This window comes from Colletotrichum fioriniae (assembly GCF_027942845.1).
Source record: "Colletotrichum fioriniae strain IMI 355084 chromosome Unknown scaffold_5, whole genome shotgun sequence".
Lineage (NCBI taxonomy): Eukaryota > Fungi > Ascomycota > Sordariomycetes > Glomerellales > Glomerellaceae > Colletotrichum > Colletotrichum fioriniae.
In genome coordinates this window covers 1,426,167-1,444,035 of record NW_027076841.1, presented here as the reverse complement: position 1 = coordinate 1,444,035, position 17,869 = coordinate 1,426,167, and the positions used below count along the sequence as shown (strand labels likewise).

The window sequence follows — 17,869 nt, the reverse complement described above, 5'->3', positions numbered from 1 at the left end:
AGAGACGAGCCAACATCACACCGCCTCTCTCTCTACGATGCCCTTGCGCCCGCAGCTTATCATCACTCCCTTTGTCTACCATCCCCCCCCCTCCCTTCTTACACCAATCACCACAACACCACCCTCAACCCATCAAGAACTCGCCTGCAGAACGGTGTTGACCCCCCTCTCAGCACAATACTTGGCCACCTCCTTCCTCAGCGTCGTCTTCTGCCTCGCAACAAGGTCCATCACATCCCTCATCTCCTCACCCAAGTCCCACTCCCCACCAGCACCGCCAACAGCCCCGTACAAATCCTCCATCTCGACCAAAATCGCCTCGAGCTGGTTCGGCAACCACGTGACGATGGGGCTACCGCCCGTGGCCGTCGGGTGCGACGTGCGCTTGAGGATGTACTCGCGCGCGAAGCACCAGTGCCGCCAGCGGAAGTCGCGCACCTGGTGCAGGATCAGCAGCCACAGGCGGCGGGACTCCTTGACGGCCTCCTTCTCCTCGGCTTTTAGGTTCTCGGCGGAGAGCTTGGTGGAGAGCGCGGCGTCCTTGAGGCCGACTTCGAGGGAGCGGTCCTTGACGTGCATGAGGAACTGGCGGTGGTTGCTGGGGCGGTAGGACCTGAAATCTTTCAGGATCTCGGTGAGCGGGGTGTCGGGCATGGGCACCTGCAGCAAATTGTCCATGAGGGGCACGATGGAGTCGTTTGCGCCCGACTCGCCGCGGAAGGACATTGGCTTGCCGTCGTTTACGCCCTCGTAGACGACGCCATTGGGGAACATAGATTGGCTGGTGATGCCGAAAATAAAAGTGCGGAAGCTGGTGTAGCTCTGCGGGCGGGACTTGTCCCACATGGTCTCCATCGTGTTGTTGATCTTGCGGAGGGCGGCGAGGACCTCGGACAGGCCCTCGTTGAGGGCTGCGCGGTCCAGGGCCGGGACGGGGGAAGTCGTGGGCACGGAGGAGCGGAGGGCCGCCATTGTGCCCTTTACGAGGGGCCCCGTGTTCTTTACCATGTCGATGTGGACGAGGACGAAGCCTGCCTCAGAGGAGGTCGGGTCCAGGCCGTGCTCGAAGGCGCGGATGAGGCGGATGTTGGAGTATTCCATGCCCTTGGAGGGGTCCTCGAGGCGGTAGTTGTAGAGGGCGTAGGAGCCGGCGTATTCCATCCATGGCTTGAAGCCGGTGCTTTGATGACGGATGTTAGATGCGAGTAATGCTATAATCGTATTGAGAAGAGAAAAAAAGACTTACAGCTCAGCGCAACGGGCAATGGGCATCGAAATGTTCCTCGGCAACACGTCCCTCGCGAGCCCGTACCCTTCACCGCGGACGAACCGCTCGTGGCACGGCTCTAGCAGGTACGCGGATGCGAGGAACGAGTAATCGCGGTACAGCGCGTTCATGAGCGGCAGGTTCTCCTTGTACTGGTCAATGGCGTCCGTCAGGTCCGGGAACTCTGCGTCGACGGTCTCGCCGAGCTTGGAAGACGCCAGGAGCCCGGGGGTACCGTCGACCTTCTTGACGGGCATGCGCGCGAGAATGTCCTCTAGGGGCGCAAACTCGGCGGGCAGGACGGCGACGGGGTCGGCGCGGGGGAGAAAGCCGCGGGTGGTGGAGACCATGAAGGCCGGGAGGGAGGTGTCGGAGGCGCGGGGTCGTCGAGGACGGGGAAGGGGTGGAGTCGATTGAGCCCATTGTGATGGATAAGATTGATTGAAAACGTGGGGATAGAATACGGGGTGTAAGTGTATGTGGGTTTGGATGGGATGGGTTGGGGGAGATGTGTGTAAGTGCGGGATGGTGGATGTGGGTTATGGAGTGATGATGGTGTGGTTATGTGTGTGCAAGTGCGGGATGGATGTCTGGGCAAGGGAAATGATTGGGATTTGTGTTGGTGTAAGTCGGACTCAAGATGAGCTTCACCAAGATGCGTGTAAGTGAGATGGGTATGTAAAAGTATGCGGAAAATTCGCAAAAAAAATGCCAAATAATTTCCAATTAAGCCAAAGAATTGCTTCTCAGTGCAAAGGTGCTGAATGAGTTGGAGTGCAAGTTTGTTTCGTTGACCTGCCGCCACTCGGCGCCGTGTATATAGTTCGTGGCCGGAATCGATTCCGGCCTCAAGTGAGGGGGTTTGCACCTCCGGCCATGACACGAATCCCCCTTTCCTCCACCCCCCGTCCGTCTCTCGTCCGTCCCGTCCGTTCCCTTATTTCTGTTTGTCATATCATCCTAATCTCTGGTCACACGGGGTCATCCAGATAGCCCAGACCCGAGATTCGCTCCCACCATCTTCGTCTCCCTTCATGCTGGCCAAGCCCTTGCACTCCATGATAAGCACAATGCCTCTGCACCTCACTGGTTCGCGTACCCTGGATCATGCCCACATCGTGTATCACACCCTGATGACCTTACATGCATTCCTTTCCTTTTTCGTGAAGTAAAGTTTTTGTTTTATCGGCGTTGACATCGTGTGTGGTTGAAGATGCCGAAGTTTTGTGGTTCTCGCAGGTCCGGTGCAGGCGCGCTGGGGACTGGAGCGGTGGTTGAGTATTGACTTTCTCTAGCCCCACTTATTGACCGATTATTGCCGGCGTGGCCGGAACCGTTCCGGCCTCTTGGCACACGGACCCGGACTCTTTTTTCTTCAACTAAACTGGACTGAGACACTAACAGGTTTCACACACAATCGAGACTGATAATTGTTAAGATAAGGGGATTTTGTTCCCAGTGTTGCATTGAAATGAGTGTGCCAGTCTAGTGATTTCATAGTAATTTCATCCGGTGTGCTCGCCGCCTGTTGAAGGTACGGTACGATACACAAAACCCGATCCAAGAATTTCCCAGCCGTTGCCGTTCTGGTAGTTGAGATACAAAAAGCAGCGTACATGTCTATCTCCCCTCGTATTCTTCTCGTTCGATATGCTTCGCATGCTTCTCATGCCAAATGAATGTCGTAAATAAGTCGTGAAATCATTATCCGAAATTCGTCCGTCGTAATGTGTCGTTGCCCATTCTCATTCATCGTCGCCCGTGGACGGTCTCTCAATCATCATGTACTATGAGCTGTGAGCCAAGGCGATCTTCGCATTTGCGTGACCGCATACCTTTCGACGCCATCCGACGCCGTCAAATGCCCTCTTCGTCGCGAACAAAGAGGAGCCCAGGGCCACTGGTCTCGTCCAGCGGATCACGACGCTTAACACCCAGCTCCGTCCAGGAATCGCGCGTCGTGAAGCCCACGTCAGACTCGTCTTCCTCGGTGGTTGTCCCGTCGAACTGGACCCAAGGCTCCCACTCATCGTCTTCTTCAGTGTCCCGAGGCACGGTGACAGTGACCCAAGGCTCATCGTCCTCTTCGGCATCTACCTCGACGTCGTCCACGACTGATCGGCGAGCCCCGGGCACGGCTGTCGTTCCGTCCTCATGAACATACTCGGTAAAGGTTTGTGTGATTGTCGTTATGCATCTCGTCCCGGTCGAGACGGACGTCCCGTATGCCGTGGTGAACGGCCCGCCATTTCCTGTGTTTGTCAGAACGGGGTTGGGTGTAGGAGAACTCACACCTGGGTTGGCCGGACCATTGCCAGTCGCCGTGGGTTGGACAACGGACTGCGCTGGCGACGAAGCAACCGGCCCCGGATTGTTGACAGTGTTTGACGGAGCCGGTGCCACTGTCCCGCTTGCCGTAGTACTGCCAGAGATTATCGCCGCCAACTGCCGCTCGATGGACTGGATAAGCTTCAGAAGATCTTGAAGGTCTTGCGCAGATATCGAGACGCCACTGGTCTGCCGCTTGACGATGGTTGTAGTTTCCTCGGTTTCGGGTTTACGGTGACCACCGCTCCAGTTACGCAAAAAGTTATCCAGCTGACTGTTCAGATCCTCCGCGGCTTGGCTCAGAGTTTGGAAATCACTTGCTGAAAGCTGGTTAGAATCGGCATCGCTGGTTCGTCCCCGGAGAATTGCGCCGGACGCGCCCTGGAAGGCGACGTGTAAAGCGACGCAGACGTAAAGAATTTTGCTGATAAGATGCATCTTGGAATGTTTAGGGTAAGAGATGGTTTCTCTCTCAAACAAGGTCTCGAGACTTCTCGAGACTTCTCGGGCTCATGATATAGCTAGGTGGCGGCGCACACAATGTAAACATAGCAACGCATTCCAGAAGACTGTTCGATGGTCGCTGATGCAGATGCATTCCAAAGGTAAACCATCCCTCGGTCATTGACGGATCAACGGCGACCGTGAGTAAGGGGAAACAACGCTTGTTTCTTTCCAAGAATTGACGTCCAATACCAAAGTAGGCAATCTGCAGCTCGGGCAATCCATAGCCTGGGCCACTGTCCCTCTCTTTGGTCTTTTCCATGGCTTGCGGCGGTGATGGATGATCGGAACGGGCAAGCAATCGCACGGCTAGACTGGCCGTAGTGACGAATGCGCCGTCGCCGGAAGATGTTCTCCTGGTTGTGGAGCGCTGCATGTGCGGTGTTTGAATTCGAGGATGCACGCACAAGCCTGGCTTTGGAATGGCGACGATGCAGGTTCCGCTTCCTGTCAGTGGCGATGATCCGCTGTCGGGCGACACTCGGCACCTGGAGCAGCTCAATCATCCTGAGAAGACAGTCAAAGACAGGATAAATCTTGGCGTTGGAGGATGTCGTTGTTGAATGTCGATGGCGGTTGCACGGATCTGATGAAACGAGGCAATCTGCTTAATTACACGGGTTGGCTGTCTTGTGCTTCTCAGGTATCTGATGGCACTTGGATGCTTTCCCCAAACAGCTTGCCGGGGGGTTGGCGGATGAAGACACACGCCGATTGAATGTTACTTGGTTGGAGAACCATCATTGGACTGGCGATGACCAGGTTCGGCGTGCTGTGAAACGGAGGAGCCTTTCTTCCTTCATTCGTGTGGCATTGTACGTTTTTGTATGGGTTGATCGGAGCTGAGCTCTGACCTCATTTCCATTCAGGCTTGCACCACCCGGCCTTCCACTTCTGTTGGTCTCGGGATGGGTTGTTTGGGATCTCGAAGCACGATTGGCTCTCGCCATGTGGGATTGAAGTTGGGGTTGGAAGCATTTTTCGAACCCATTTGACAGGGAAGTGAGGCCACGGCAGACGCGGAAGTTCTCGCTGGCCCCCTTTTTTCAATGATTAGGGCTTCCCGAGGTCCAGTCTCACGAGGTTCTATCGGGCGCAGTAGGTCGAGAAGCCGATGTAATAAGATGCATCTTGATAACCATGTCGCTGAAAATTCATGATGCCAGAAGAACCTCAAACTAAATAGTCCATGCAGGTGCATCGTGGGACGTGATGTGACCTCTTTCATGACTTGTCCGGCGTCGAAATGAGGAAGGCAGGTTGTGAGGTGCCTCCAGCCATCAGCCCTTCTTATCAAAGCCCGTAGAGGGTCCAATTTGGACGTGGTGCAGATGCAATCGGCGGTCGCAAGGTGTCCATCTCGGATCGGCCTGGCAGTCGTTTTGCTGGTCCTTTCCTCAAAGTGCATGCACTGGCATTAAGCCCATCCTGTCATGATTACTCGTGTTTATAAAATAAGATACGCAGCTTGTCACTTCGTATGCTGACAATTGTCCATCAGCGTCCATGGTCTTCTGATGCAGCAGGAACAAGTTGCTTTTGGAAGGCGAAAATGATGACAGGAGAGATCCCAGGGTGACTAAGGTTCGGGCCCCAACGAGGGATTCAAGGGAATTCCAGGCTCGGCCGGAAGCCTGCAGGTCGCCATCACCAATTCAGAGTTCTGGGCCGACCTGGACAAGTATCGTAGTGCGCCAGCCAAGCGCAGACCTGGGCCCATCGGGTCTGATGAGGATTTGTTAGTTTGAGACTTGAAATTCTGTCACCTTGATCCTCGCTCGCCGACCTATTCGTGCCACCGCGAGTACCGACAAGCCGTAGATCCCGTAGTAAATTTTTTTCCTTGCATGGCGTTTACGCACAAATTCCGAGTCGCAGTCTTTGGCAGCCTTCTCAGTGTGTCTGGAAATAACCGTACCGCATGGGAAAGGTCGGAGGATGAAATGTGCTGGAAGCATGGTGCAGGATGCATCTATCGCTCACGAGCGGAATAAAATAATGTCCCGAATGCCCAGCGACCAAGGCGGGCTGATTGTGTCATGGAGCTGAAGGCTGAGGGAAATAATCTGCGATAGTACATAAAGTCTGAAAGGGTCATGGATCATCGGCTGGTGAATTACTGGGACGTAGTGTGTGGAGATGCAAAGGTAGTGTTCTATCGTCAATCTTCGAGTCAAGCGTTGCCCAAATGGGTAATAGACTGCTGGACCTTGTCGCGAGGTGTGAAAGTAAAGTGTTTCGCTTTTGGCCTGGCAATTGAAGGAGTCGGGATGAATGGATGGGAGGATGCGGATAGATGATGGACGTCCGCCTGAGGCACGGAGATGCGCAGAATGTGAGGGAAAGTCAAGGACTGGGCCGGGGAAAGGACGGGAATCATTACGGACGGTCGTGACGAGAAGAGATGAAGGCAATAAGGGGAGAAGAGGGGGAAGGATGGTGTGGTGGGTGTGTGCGTGTGCGTGTGCACCTCTGTGTGTGTCTGGAGTGGATATTACTGAGGTGAGCTTCTCATCCCGAACGTCCTGCTGAAGCCAGAGGTGACGGGAGGTGAGATGGCGAAATGGGGAAAGGGGTAATACTTGGAAGGGAACAAATGTAGAAATCTGTGCGAAAATGCAGCAAGACAGACAGCCCGGCATGCCTTCCACACGCATCGTCAAACCAGGCCCAGAGCAAGCACGGAAAGTCCACGTTTTTGGTGGCCCTGGTATTGGGATTGATTGACGTGAGGGAGCGCGGTGTGTGGATGGCCCCCCGGCCGACGGACGGAGGGTGCCGAGATACGTATCTTGCCTTATTAAGGTACCCTACCCTTCCATGAGTGTTCACTTCAAGTTCGTGCTTTATTAGGAGGTATTCCATACTCCTGAGAAGGTAGGTTGCCCAGAGTCCCAGACAGCTAGCTGCACATAAAATGGTAATGAGGGACTTGGTCCATGACCCATGGTCCAAGAATGGTCCGAGATCCTTGGATGGCAAGGACGAAACTTTGCCTTGCGGCTTCCCTTGGATCCTGAGGGACTTCAGAGTGAGATCTTGGATACCTTACCTACCTAGGTGGTGGATGGATGATGGATGAATGTAATGTACCTTTGTACCTCTGGAAGGGGGAGAAAAATCCACCCGTGCATCCCTTTCCGGTCACGGCCCCCCCAGGTTACTGGTCAGGTCTTCCTCTCGCTTACCCACAACTGCGGCGCTGTGGCAGGTGCGCGAGAGGAAGCGAAAGCTGGAGGTCAATTCTTGAGCGCGGGTGAGAGAGAGAAACAGGAGCCCAGCACCACGCACCACGCACCACGCACCCAGCACCACCGCGCACCCAACCCAGGCAGCATGAGAACCGTTTATTGTCACGCCGCCTGCTCTGGCGCTCTCTCGAAAATGAGACGCCAAACTTACCAGATGGATTCCCCCATAAAATAAAAATTCTCTGTCCCCCTTCTCATCAACCCTTCCACCCTCCCGTTCCATCCATCGCCAAACCCCCATCGCCCATCACCGCCTTGCCTCGCATCGCCGTCGACTGTGCGAGTCGCCGACGCGAAATAATCTGCCACCCACGAGAGAGACAGATCGCACCGCACCGCACCCAGAAGAACCAGAACCAGAACCCGCACCGCACCGCACCAGCTCACAACCAAAACCAAAACCAACCCAACACACACCACCGCCCAAAACCTTGCCCAGTCCTTTACCCACCAGATCACAACTCGCGGCCCATTGGATCCCCGGCCCGTCCGCCACCCCATTCATCAAAGCAGCTATCTCCGACAAAGCCATTACTACCTACTAAGCTTCCTGACGCCGCGCCGCCAATCTTCCAACTCTTCACCCATCCTTTCCACTCTTAACCAAACTTCGCCCTCACCACCCAATCCATCATCACACAACCCGCCCAAATCCATCTCGAAATGGCACCTACCGCATCCGTCAGTCGACGCAAGTCCAATGGAGGCAAGGGCGGCCTCGTTATCACCCTTACTGTCGACGCCGACAAATTGAAGCGGACCCTTGATCCCGACTATGTAAAGGAAGACTCGCCGGCCAAGATGGACGTTGAGGAGACGAACGGAAACAAGGAGACACAAGAAGCGCAAGATTCTCCAGCCACATCGGCCACCTTGCCAGCTCCTGCCGTCACAAATGGCGAGACGGCGTCCGACTCAAATCCCGGCACGCCTGCTGGCGATGGAACTCCAGCACCCACATCCATGGGTCCTCCTACCGAGGGAGTCAAGAAGAAGGGTACCAAGCGTGGTGCTGGTGCTGCCAATGGCCTCGGCCCTGATGGACAGCCCAAGGTCCGCGGCAAGCCTGGACCCAAGAAGAAGGCGAGACTGTATGTGTACCCATTTTGCCCGCTGCCTACCTACATCGACTCCTTGCTAATGATATCATTTGTAGTGAGGATGGAACAATCGACCCGAATGCCCGTGGCGGTGCTGGCGGACATAAGCTGGGTCCCAAGGCCAACCAAGGTGCCATCAACGCCGGCCTACGAGCTCTCGATCGAAGCGGCAAGCCCTGCCGCAAGTGGGCGAGGGGCGGCTTCGTCCTCAAGAGCTTCACAGGTATCGTCTGGGAGGTTCCTCGATGGACCGCGCCACCCAAGTTCGTGCCCGAGTCCACCACCGAGGACTCTGCCGCCGCCTCAGCCGACAGCAGCACCAAGGAGAACAAGGAGAATGACCAAATCAAGAGCGACGCTAATAGTGCCGTCAACAGCGGCGCCGACGTCGAGATGCGGAGCGCACCCGGCAGCGTTCCGGCTAGCTCTCCGGCCCCAATGGCTATCTCTGCCGCGTAGTAGCTGTGTCCCTGCTCGCGACATTTCTTTTTGGTCTGGGGGCGTTGGGACGTCGAGGAAGGCCCTCGACACATGTTCCGAACAGCTTAGGAGTTACAAGGATTAGGAGGGAAAATTGATCGCGACATCCGACCAAGGTTTGAATGGTCGGTGCAGTTTTTGGATTGAGGTCATTAGAGGGCATTAGCTCGCTGGCGTTACGGAAACACAATATCATGGTTCAGCGCGGTAGCTGCCATAGGGATTACGGCGTTTGCCTGAGCAGGCACAGAGTGTATATTATCAAGTTGGCGCATGCATGGAACCAACATCGGCTATAGAATTCATGCCATTCCAACCATTTGATTACTCTTGACCAACATTGAGTGCGCGATGCAGCGTGATTGACGGTGACTCGACTCGGTAAAAGGGAGCCGGCTGGGTTAGTTGGTAAGGTTGTGCCCAGTGCCGAGACCCTCGGATGTGAAAAGTCCCACTTGGGCCGGAGATGAGGCATGGATGCAAAGTGCTCTCGGGCTGAGGAGCTTCGGTTGGGGAAGATGAAGACACCTTGGAGGCTCGAAGCCGAACAGGTAGAGTACGTATGCACTGACCATGGCGATTGGTGCAATCCTTGGTCATGCCGCAGTGGTCAGCGTCTTACCTACTCTTTACTCATTTGGATCAAGTGCATCGCAAAACCGTGATGATGATGGAGATGCTGGGTGTGACTGTCGGTGAGGTAAGGTAGGCACGGATGGATGGGCGTTAGGTTGCTGATGCGATTCAGCGAGACAAGTGGGAACCCACCATCGGGAGAGTGCGCGGGTACAAAAAAAAAGCACTGGTCCCCTCCCTTCATGATTCCCCCATCAAGATTCGTTTGCCTCTTTGTGATGGAGGAGGCCGGGAAAAGGGACGTTGGTGGTTGGCGTCGACCACGTGATGTTATGTAAGCGTCGGGTCTCGAACTTAGCTTACCTACCTTACCTAAGGTAGTATACTAGAAGTAGAATCCGGCTGAGTAAGGTGTGGAGCCCACCCCGAAGTCCAGACAACCTAGATGGAAAGGCAGGCACCTGGGCACCTGGGCACCTGGCAGGCTGTGGCTGGCACGTTGGCCGCTGTTCCCCGGCAGCGGAGCACAGTGTTTCCTTGACTGAGGTGCATGACGACAACGACGTTTCTTCTCCCATTTCCATTCTTTGAAGGCTTCCATGCAACGAACGCCTCGATTACCTTATCCAAGGACTTCTTTGTTCACCAATGTATCAAACATGATGCCCAGATTGTTTTCACCTACCTATTTATTCACCTAGGTACTGTAAATGAGACCAGTTCCTGCAGAAACAGCCCCTTCATGCTGCGAACCGCATCCCGGAGATACTTCCTCCTGGAGCCGCGTGTTTCGCTTCCAAGACAAGCGCAACACATTCTCGGGTTGCTCTCGACAGTCCACGGGCAAAATCTTGAGTCTTGACATTCTACTTCATACGGATGGGTACCTTACTCTGTGGTCTACACAGTAACTGGTCAAGCTAGCACCCGATAGCACCGTGCCAATGATCCCTGACAAGTCTCGCCTGCAGTAGGGGGGATCCTGCGGCTGCTCTGCTCCAAGCTGCGACTGGCTACCCCGTTTGGCGCCTCAACTGGCGGGTTAGCCTCTCACAGTGACCTGCTCTCGTGATTGTTTATGCCTACCTTATTATGCCTTCATAGGAAGTAGCGGCGTAGGTCTTTGCACTGGGACGACGGGTGGGACACGCTCGGGCGGAACATGGCCAAGCCAACCTCACTAAGCAGTTCAGCCCAGCCCAGCCCAGACCAGACCAGCACTGCATTGCACTGCACTGCACCTCAGCCAGACCAAACCCTCACGTCCAGCACACCAGGCCACTCTCCAGTCTGAACCCGGGGGCGCCTATCATTTGTCCGCGCGCTGGACCTCACCTCCGTCACTGCACCGCATCGTACCGCACCTGCGCACTCCACACGTTCTGTCCACCACCACTACCACCACCACCAACAACAACCTTGCCTGGCCTGGCCTGTTCTTCCCCGACCTCCCGTAAGGTACCTCGCCAGCAATCCCGCTCCTTGCTGGTACCTCACCTCACGCTTGTCACCTGCGTGCCGCCCACGTCTCCACACAGCGATAGCACCCCGACCTGACCTCACTCAACCCCCATCTTCCGATCTCTCATCACTACGTTATCATGATAATCGAGCTGCCCAGCGCCGCATTTTAGCCCCTGCTCCTCCGAACCACTCGTCTCGCGCGGCTGTTTCTCACTTTCTTTGCTACACCGGAATTCACCTTGACTAAGGCATTTCACCGTTACCCGGCAAACCATCTCCACACCCACATCATAGTAGTGCCTCTCGACCGATCTGAACCTCCGTCTTAGCACGCCATTCCGAACCCGAATGCTCCTTGGACTCCCGACTAGAGTCCCGTCACTGAGACCGACCACCCTTTTAGACCCATCCGAGACCCCAATCACTCGATACCCAGACAGAGACACGCCTGCCACCGGATACTCATCCTAGGAAGCTCGGACTGCGGCTTCTTGGGGGCGTTGCGAAGCTCCTCTTTGCGTACGAGACGTCACGGGTGCGCGAGCTGGTCGACCCCTCTACGAACCTCGACCCCTCACCATGACGAACCCGTTCCATGGTTCTGCACATTACTCGGAATCAAACACACCTACGGGAAGCTCTGGTCTTCTGCCGCGCCGCTTCTCCTACGCTTCAGTCGTTTCCGGAGCACCACCAAACTATAATCCGCCCTACCTCTCCCACCCTGGCCGAACTTCGGTCATCTCCCAGATTCTCAACAACTCCGACGACATCACCTTCGAACCGGCCTCGGCCTACCACGATTCAAGCAGGGGCGGTGACATGGACGTAGACAGGAACGGTGCCAGTCTGAATGGCGCGTCTACGCGGTTGTCGCGGGGTGCCAACAACCTGCCATCCTTTTCGAGGGTCTTTGATATGTTCATGGCGAACCCGTCAAACGAGAACGGAGGGCCAGGCGGCGCAAGCGGACATGGCGGTTTCTTTGTGCCATCGTATTTGACTGGATCGACATACGTACAGCGGCTAGAGGAGGCGCACTTTGCAAAGGTACAGGCGCAGAAGGAGTCCCAGACGGCCCAGGCACAGCCCGGCGGAAACCTGACGACGAGCGCGAGCAGCGTCAGTCTTCACAGCAAGCCGGCTTCGCACCGAGGAGTGAATTACGACGTCATCGAGAAGACCACGGCATTCGAGGACGATGAGGCGTTTACCCCGCTACCTACGAGGTGGAATAGGGACGACAAGTACGGTGCTCTCGATATCCTTTCAGACGGGCTCGAAGTTCGCTACATTGGGCCCCGCGGCCAGACGGAGCGGGATCATGAGGCGTTCAGTATACGTGCGGACAACCCGATGCCTCCGCAGTGCGGTATCTATTATTTCGAAGTTCAGGTCTTGTCAGGCAAAAGAGATGAGTAGGTTTTGATCACTGTTGTGGGATCTCTGACGCGTATTCTGACGTTGGGTTAGCATGACGATTGGCATCGGATTCTCGGCCAAGACTGTTGCCCTTTCAAGACCCCCAGGCTGGGAGCCGGACTCGTGGGGCTACCACAGTGATGATGGACACTGTTACGCTGGGCAGAATGGCGGCAAGAACTACGGGCCTCCGTTTACTGCGTCTGACGTGATCGGCTGTGGTGTCAACTTCCGCACTGGCTGTGCTTTCTTCACAAAGAACGGCCACATGTTGGGTATGTCTGGATTGTAGCTCAGTCTCTCACTCCTGTCGATGACTGACTCATTTTTCTAGGTACCGCTTTCCGCGAAATTGGAAAGGGCAACAGCCTCTATCCAACAGTTGGTCTCAAGAAATCAGGAGAGCACGTTCGTGTCAACTTTGGTCAAACACCCTTTGTTTTCGACATTGAGGGTATGATGACGGTCAGTTTTGTCCTTTTCCCCACTTCCATTCCCTAGACCTGCTGTATTTTGGTTGTCTTATTACTGCCATTCTATCCTCCTTCCGATTTTCCTCTGTCCCTTCGAGATTCAGTAATCCGCGCTATTGGCACTTGTCAACTGTGTTCTCACTGTGGACGCACAGCATGAGTGCCTCATTCCGATATCAATATACGGGATCCTTGTTGCTCTTAAGGGAAGACATGACTAACTAGTCTAACATTACAGAAAGAAAAGGAACGTATCCAGAGAGAAATCTCGGAAACAAGTACAGCAAGCTTGGCGCCAGCGATGAACGAGACAGAACTGATACAGGCGCTTGTCCTTCAGTTTTTACAGCATGACGGTTATGTGGAAACTGCGAGGGCATTCGCGGAGGAAATTAACGCAGAAAAGAAGGCACTCAGTCTCGACCCGAACGCTCCCATTGAAGGAATTAATGTCAAGGACGACGAGCATGCCAACAAGCGGCAAAGTACGTCAAGCTCCAGGCGAGGAAGTTGATCACATGCTGACATGACATAGGAATTAGGAGAGCTGTGCTGGAAGGCGATATCGATAGGGCGCTGAAGCACACCAACGCCTTTTACCCCCAGGTTCTCAAGGATAACGAGCAGGTGTACTTCCGGTTGCGCTGTCGCAAGTTCATCGAGATGGTCCGCACGGCGGCTGAGATGAGGACTGCGTCAGAGTCCAAGAAAAGCAATGGACATGGCGGTGATCTAGGTGCGATGGATCTCGACGCTAATGGCAACGAGAACGGCGCTTGGGATCAGATGGACACTGAAGATTCCAACGAACCATCTGTCGATATCAACGAGCTTGAGATAGCAACTCTGCTCTACGGTCAGGAGCTTCACGCCGAGTTCAAGAACGACCCAAGGCGGGAGGTGACGAAGCATCTGGCGGACATCTACGCGCTTCTCGCTTACGCAAACCCGCTCAAGGAGAAGGACGTTGCACACCTGCTGGATAGGAAAGGTCGACTTGCGGTGGCCGAAGAGCTCAATTCCGCGATATTATGTGAGTTTTCCTGTGATACTGCTTGCATGCTGGTTGGTTATTGACGTCAACAGTATCATTGGGCAAATCTTCTCGCGCTGCGCTCGAAAAGGTCTACGCCCAGACAAGCGTGCTGCTTGATGATCTGCGGGAAAACGGCGGACCAGGCGCCTTTGTTTCCTTACAGGACGTCATCGAAGATATCCCAAAGTCCCAGCCTTTTTAGAGGGTGACGTTAATCACAGGCCAGCCTCAACGCTGCCTGCTGCTTAGACTTTTTCCAGGGGTAAATCTCAGATGGTACTCCACCACATCCCTCCCTCATTGTCCATGTGTGAAACTATTAGAAGACGTGCTCCCTCCCCCTTCCACTTTTTTGTTTTTTTTTTGCTTCTTACGATCATATCATTGGCGTCAGGCTTCGTCTTGGAGTGGGAATGGAGACTATACTTGTCCTGGTTTATCTTGCAGGGGATGGATTCTTGCATTGGCTGATGCGGCAGAGGAAAGGGTTTAAGTCTACATAGGCCGGTCGGTCCCCCCTTTTGGGCGGAAATGACGCCGCTGCACAAATAAATACATTCTCAATGACTTTTTGTGTTTCTCTGTAGAGGACTGGTGGTTTCTTGGATGTTGTCGGTACGATGATTACTTTCGTACGAGATCTGTGTGATACGGGGGACCTTGGACTATCTTGCTCAAGTGAGTGAAATATGAGCCCAGCTACTTACTACCTATCTCTGTGAGCTCGCCAAGTGCGTGTTCCCGTACAAACCGGTCATGTAGATAGGGGGGTTCTCACAAAGCGAGAGAAGGGGGTTACGTATCGAAAGACTGGTTGCCGAAGGTGTCAAATAGGCGTGCGTACTTTGCGCATGGAGAGGATACTGAAAAATAACAAGGTATCAATCAAAAGAGATAGATAAGAAGAAGGCAGAAGAAAAGGGCAAAAGCTCAGGTGCCCCCAGTTCGGAAATCGAAACTGGGGCGCCCTACGAAATCTGGAATCTGTAAGAAACTTTCTCGGAGATTTCATACCGAGTTTTGTACTAACGGACCCAGGGCGTTATACCACTCGACTATTTGGGGGGATCGATTGGGGCTTTGGTTTGAGGTCGGAGGGGGGGGGGCCGAGATTTGAATATCAGGCAAGGCGAGGAGAAGTCCTGGGTCAAGGTCGGGTGTGTATTCCTCTGTATATTCCACCCCTTTGGTTTCGTGTAACGAAGGAATGTATACGGCAGGTGTCAAGACCCAGATGTTAGTTAGCGCCTCAGTTTTCCCGTCTTTGGCGATAGTACTGCACTGATTCAAATGTGAAGAGGACCTTGTTTTGTCACCCCCTTATTCTATGAGATGGCGCCGAATTTGGATGTATTCAGTCTGTTTTTCGGTTTGCAAATCATTTATCCTCGGGGGTGGGGGAGTTCTCTTGATCCAGCTTGCCTTCTCCCCTTCTTCTGTTTTCATTTCCAAGTAGAGAGTGTTCATAAAGAACAACAATAGACTTCCCACGTATACATTTGCGCTTGTAAGTACCTGTCGGCTTTTTGTCTCCCACTCCATTCAGTGGGTGGTGATTTGGAGCCACAATGCGCGGGGCCATTTTGAATAAATACGGCACCTGGGGCTTCCTCACCCGTTGAAACTCATGTCTCAAGTGAGGACGGAAAAGGGGATGGACCAGAAAAGAAAAAGGAATCAACGACGGTAAGTGTTTGGGTTCCTCTCAAACTTTGTAAAGACTCTTGGGAAACAGAATCCCGATGTCCAAGGTCATTGATGCTGGGGGGAGGGGGAGAGGCAGGTATCTGTATCCCGTCATGATCATCTCTGAGTCCAACGTTTGATAGACTTCTTCTGTAGGCCGCCATGTGTTTGTGTAGTTATGACTTGGTCAGGTTTACAAAATGAAATGCCAGTTTTTCTCCCAAAGAAAAGCCAATCAGTCTTGGTCACAATCCCCTGAAAGCAGCCAATGTCAAGTCGGGAAACATATCAGAATCTGGAATGTCTGCGCAGTCAACATAGTAGTTGTAATTTAAATGCAGTGGTAAGCCTTGCATGACAACATCCTATTGTAATGTAGTCAAGCCCCCGAAATGACCATACAATCTCCCACGGGTGAAATAACCCCCTGGCCTCCATGTAACCCGTCTATGCATTAAATAAAACAAAGCCCCCAAAACGCCAGACATGCTTTCATCGTGTGAAACCGGGAATTTATCAAAAGACATTAAATGGTTTATATCGGACATCTCAAACCAGCAGCAGGGCGCAGGCGAAAGCCAAACCCAGTACCAATGCCGAAGCAGTCGGCCGTCCGGGCGACGCGCCGGTGACTTTGCCGCAGCACTCGCGCGTATACGTGACATTATTCATCTTGGCTTGGACCTGGAAGACGGAGCCCTCCGGGTCGCCGTAGTTGTAGTAGTCCACATTGAGAACCTTTGGCGGGAACCCCCAGTCGCGGGTGCAGTTCTGCGCCGCGCCGCCGAGGGACCCGTTGCCGGTGGCGTTGTTGGTCGAGTTGAGCAGCGAGACGGCGGGGACGAGGATGGAGGCGCCAAAGATGTTGTACTCGGCGTTGAGGTTGTGGTTCATGAGGTAGAGGCGGTCACGGGCGGCCTCGGGGGCCAAGTCGGGTGGGCGCTGGACGGTGCAGGGGAAGCTGCGGTCCATGGGGTCAAAGGGGCTCTCCCACATTTGGGAGAACTCGTCGAGGAGCCAGGGGAATTTCTGCTGGTCGGCCATGTAGTCCATGAACATGACGACGCGCTTGCCCCCCAAGATCATCTGAGAGAGGGTGGGCCAGTCTTCGAGTCTCATGGGGAGGTAGGGGGGCTGGTAGGCGTATTGGAGGATTCCGGTTGACTCGATGAAGGGGGCGTAGAGGTCCGGGGTGGAGTAGTTGCCGTTGCCGAGGAGAATGGTGACGACGTCGTACGGGTGAGAGGCGACCCATTCGCGGACGGTAGTCAACCATTCGGTGATGGGGCCGACTGTGGTATGTGTGTTAGCTAATGGCTCTTTGAGGATGAAGCTTGTCTCAAAGAGAACTCACCATCGAGGATATCACAGGAAGAATGGCAAAAGTGCGGTACTGTGCCGTTCGTGGGCCACTGGATCTGGGCCTGGAGGAAGCGGATGCCGTCGTTGAGCTGGGTGGTGACATCGAGAGCCTGGTTGGAGGCCGAGTTTCCAGGGCGCACAAAGGGGGAGTTGTGACAGCCGACCTCAGTGACGTTGCTGTACTTGCGATCGCAGAACTCGACATAGTTGTTGCACGGCTGGGTGTTTGTCGGGCCGGCCGGGGCGGTCTCGGTCTGGGTGGCATTGGCATCGGTGCCGGTGATTGTGGAGGTGACGACGGAGGTCTGGCCCGAGATGATGACGACGGACTGGCCGACGGAGTTGGTGGTGGTCTGGGTGACGTTGCCGGTGACCGTCATGGTCCCGGTCATGGTGGACAGGTCTCCATTCGTGAGGGTGATTCTCGAGGTGTAAGTTGCGTAGGGACCCGTTGGCGTTCTAGGCTGGGTGACTGCGACGGTTTTGGTTCCCGAGAGAAAAGTCACGTCGTCGGTGTTGGAGAGGGTGAAGGTGCTCGTGCTGACTTGGTCCTGCGCTGCGGCTTGGGCTGTGAAGAGGGATAGGAGCCCGAGGGAGAGGGCAAAGAGAGGTCCTGTCATGCTGGGCGAGGCAGCCTCTCTGGCGAGGACTTTGTTGGTGAAGTGGCCGCGAGAAAGGGGAAGGGAAGTCGTTGTGGTGTTGTTGTTTCTCGGGTGAATGGTAAGGTAAGGTAGGGGTGGTTTTTCGGGCTCGATATGGTTGTATGTTATTCGAGGTCTGGGAGTAGACTTTGGAGAGTCTGGGATGGCTGCAAGACGCAGTGACCACGGTGCGCCCCTCGGGGGGAAAGAAATTTGAGTTGGGCGAGGGATGGGAGACGGGAGACGGGAGACAGAAGCCAAAAACGGTTATCGGACGAG

General features: G+C 54.5%; 5 protein-coding genes across 5 annotated transcripts; 2 read left to right on the top strand and 3 right to left on the bottom strand.

Moving 5' to 3' along the window:
- Window positions 1-132: 132 nt before the first annotated feature.
- Window positions 133-1,617, bottom strand: N0V96_005082 (uncharacterized protein; the record flags this gene model as incomplete). The annotated part of the gene is made up of 2 exons (XM_053191245.2): window positions 133-1,180; window positions 1,247-1,617. The coding sequence occupies 2 exons, from the start codon at window positions 1,615-1,617 to the stop codon at window positions 133-135; spliced, it is 1,419 nt and encodes a 472-aa protein (XP_053051228.2).
- Window positions 1,618-3,124: 1,507 nt separating this feature from the next.
- On the bottom strand, window positions 3,125-4,033 carry N0V96_005081 (uncharacterized protein; the record flags this gene model as incomplete). Its single annotated transcript, XM_053191244.1, has 1 exon — window positions 3,125-4,033. One exon carries the CDS (start codon window positions 4,031-4,033, stop codon window positions 3,125-3,127), a length of 909 nt encoding a protein of 302 aa, XP_053051227.1.
- A 3,980-nt stretch (window positions 4,034-8,013) lies between these two features.
- Window positions 8,014-8,909, top strand: N0V96_005080 (uncharacterized protein; the record flags this gene model as incomplete). The annotated part of the gene is made up of 2 exons (XM_053191243.1): window positions 8,014-8,441; window positions 8,507-8,909. 2 exons carry the CDS (start codon window positions 8,014-8,016, stop codon window positions 8,907-8,909), a joined length of 831 nt encoding a protein of 276 aa, XP_053051226.1.
- A 2,640-nt stretch (window positions 8,910-11,549) lies between these two features.
- N0V96_005079 (uncharacterized protein) lies at window positions 11,550-14,103 on the top strand (the record flags this gene model as incomplete). Its single annotated transcript, XM_053191242.1, has 6 exons — window positions 11,550-12,388; window positions 12,444-12,667; window positions 12,727-12,857; window positions 13,104-13,350; window positions 13,401-13,898; window positions 13,952-14,103. The coding sequence occupies 6 exons, from the start codon at window positions 11,550-11,552 to the stop codon at window positions 14,101-14,103; spliced, it is 2,091 nt and encodes a 696-aa protein (XP_053051225.1).
- Window positions 14,104-16,136: 2,033 nt separating this feature from the next.
- N0V96_005078 (uncharacterized protein) lies at window positions 16,137-17,569 on the bottom strand (the record flags this gene model as incomplete). The annotated part of the gene is made up of 2 exons (XM_053191241.2): window positions 16,137-16,879; window positions 16,942-17,569. 2 exons carry the CDS (start codon window positions 17,567-17,569, stop codon window positions 16,137-16,139), a joined length of 1,371 nt encoding a protein of 456 aa, XP_053051224.1.
- Between the last annotated feature and the right edge of the window lie 300 nt (window positions 17,570-17,869).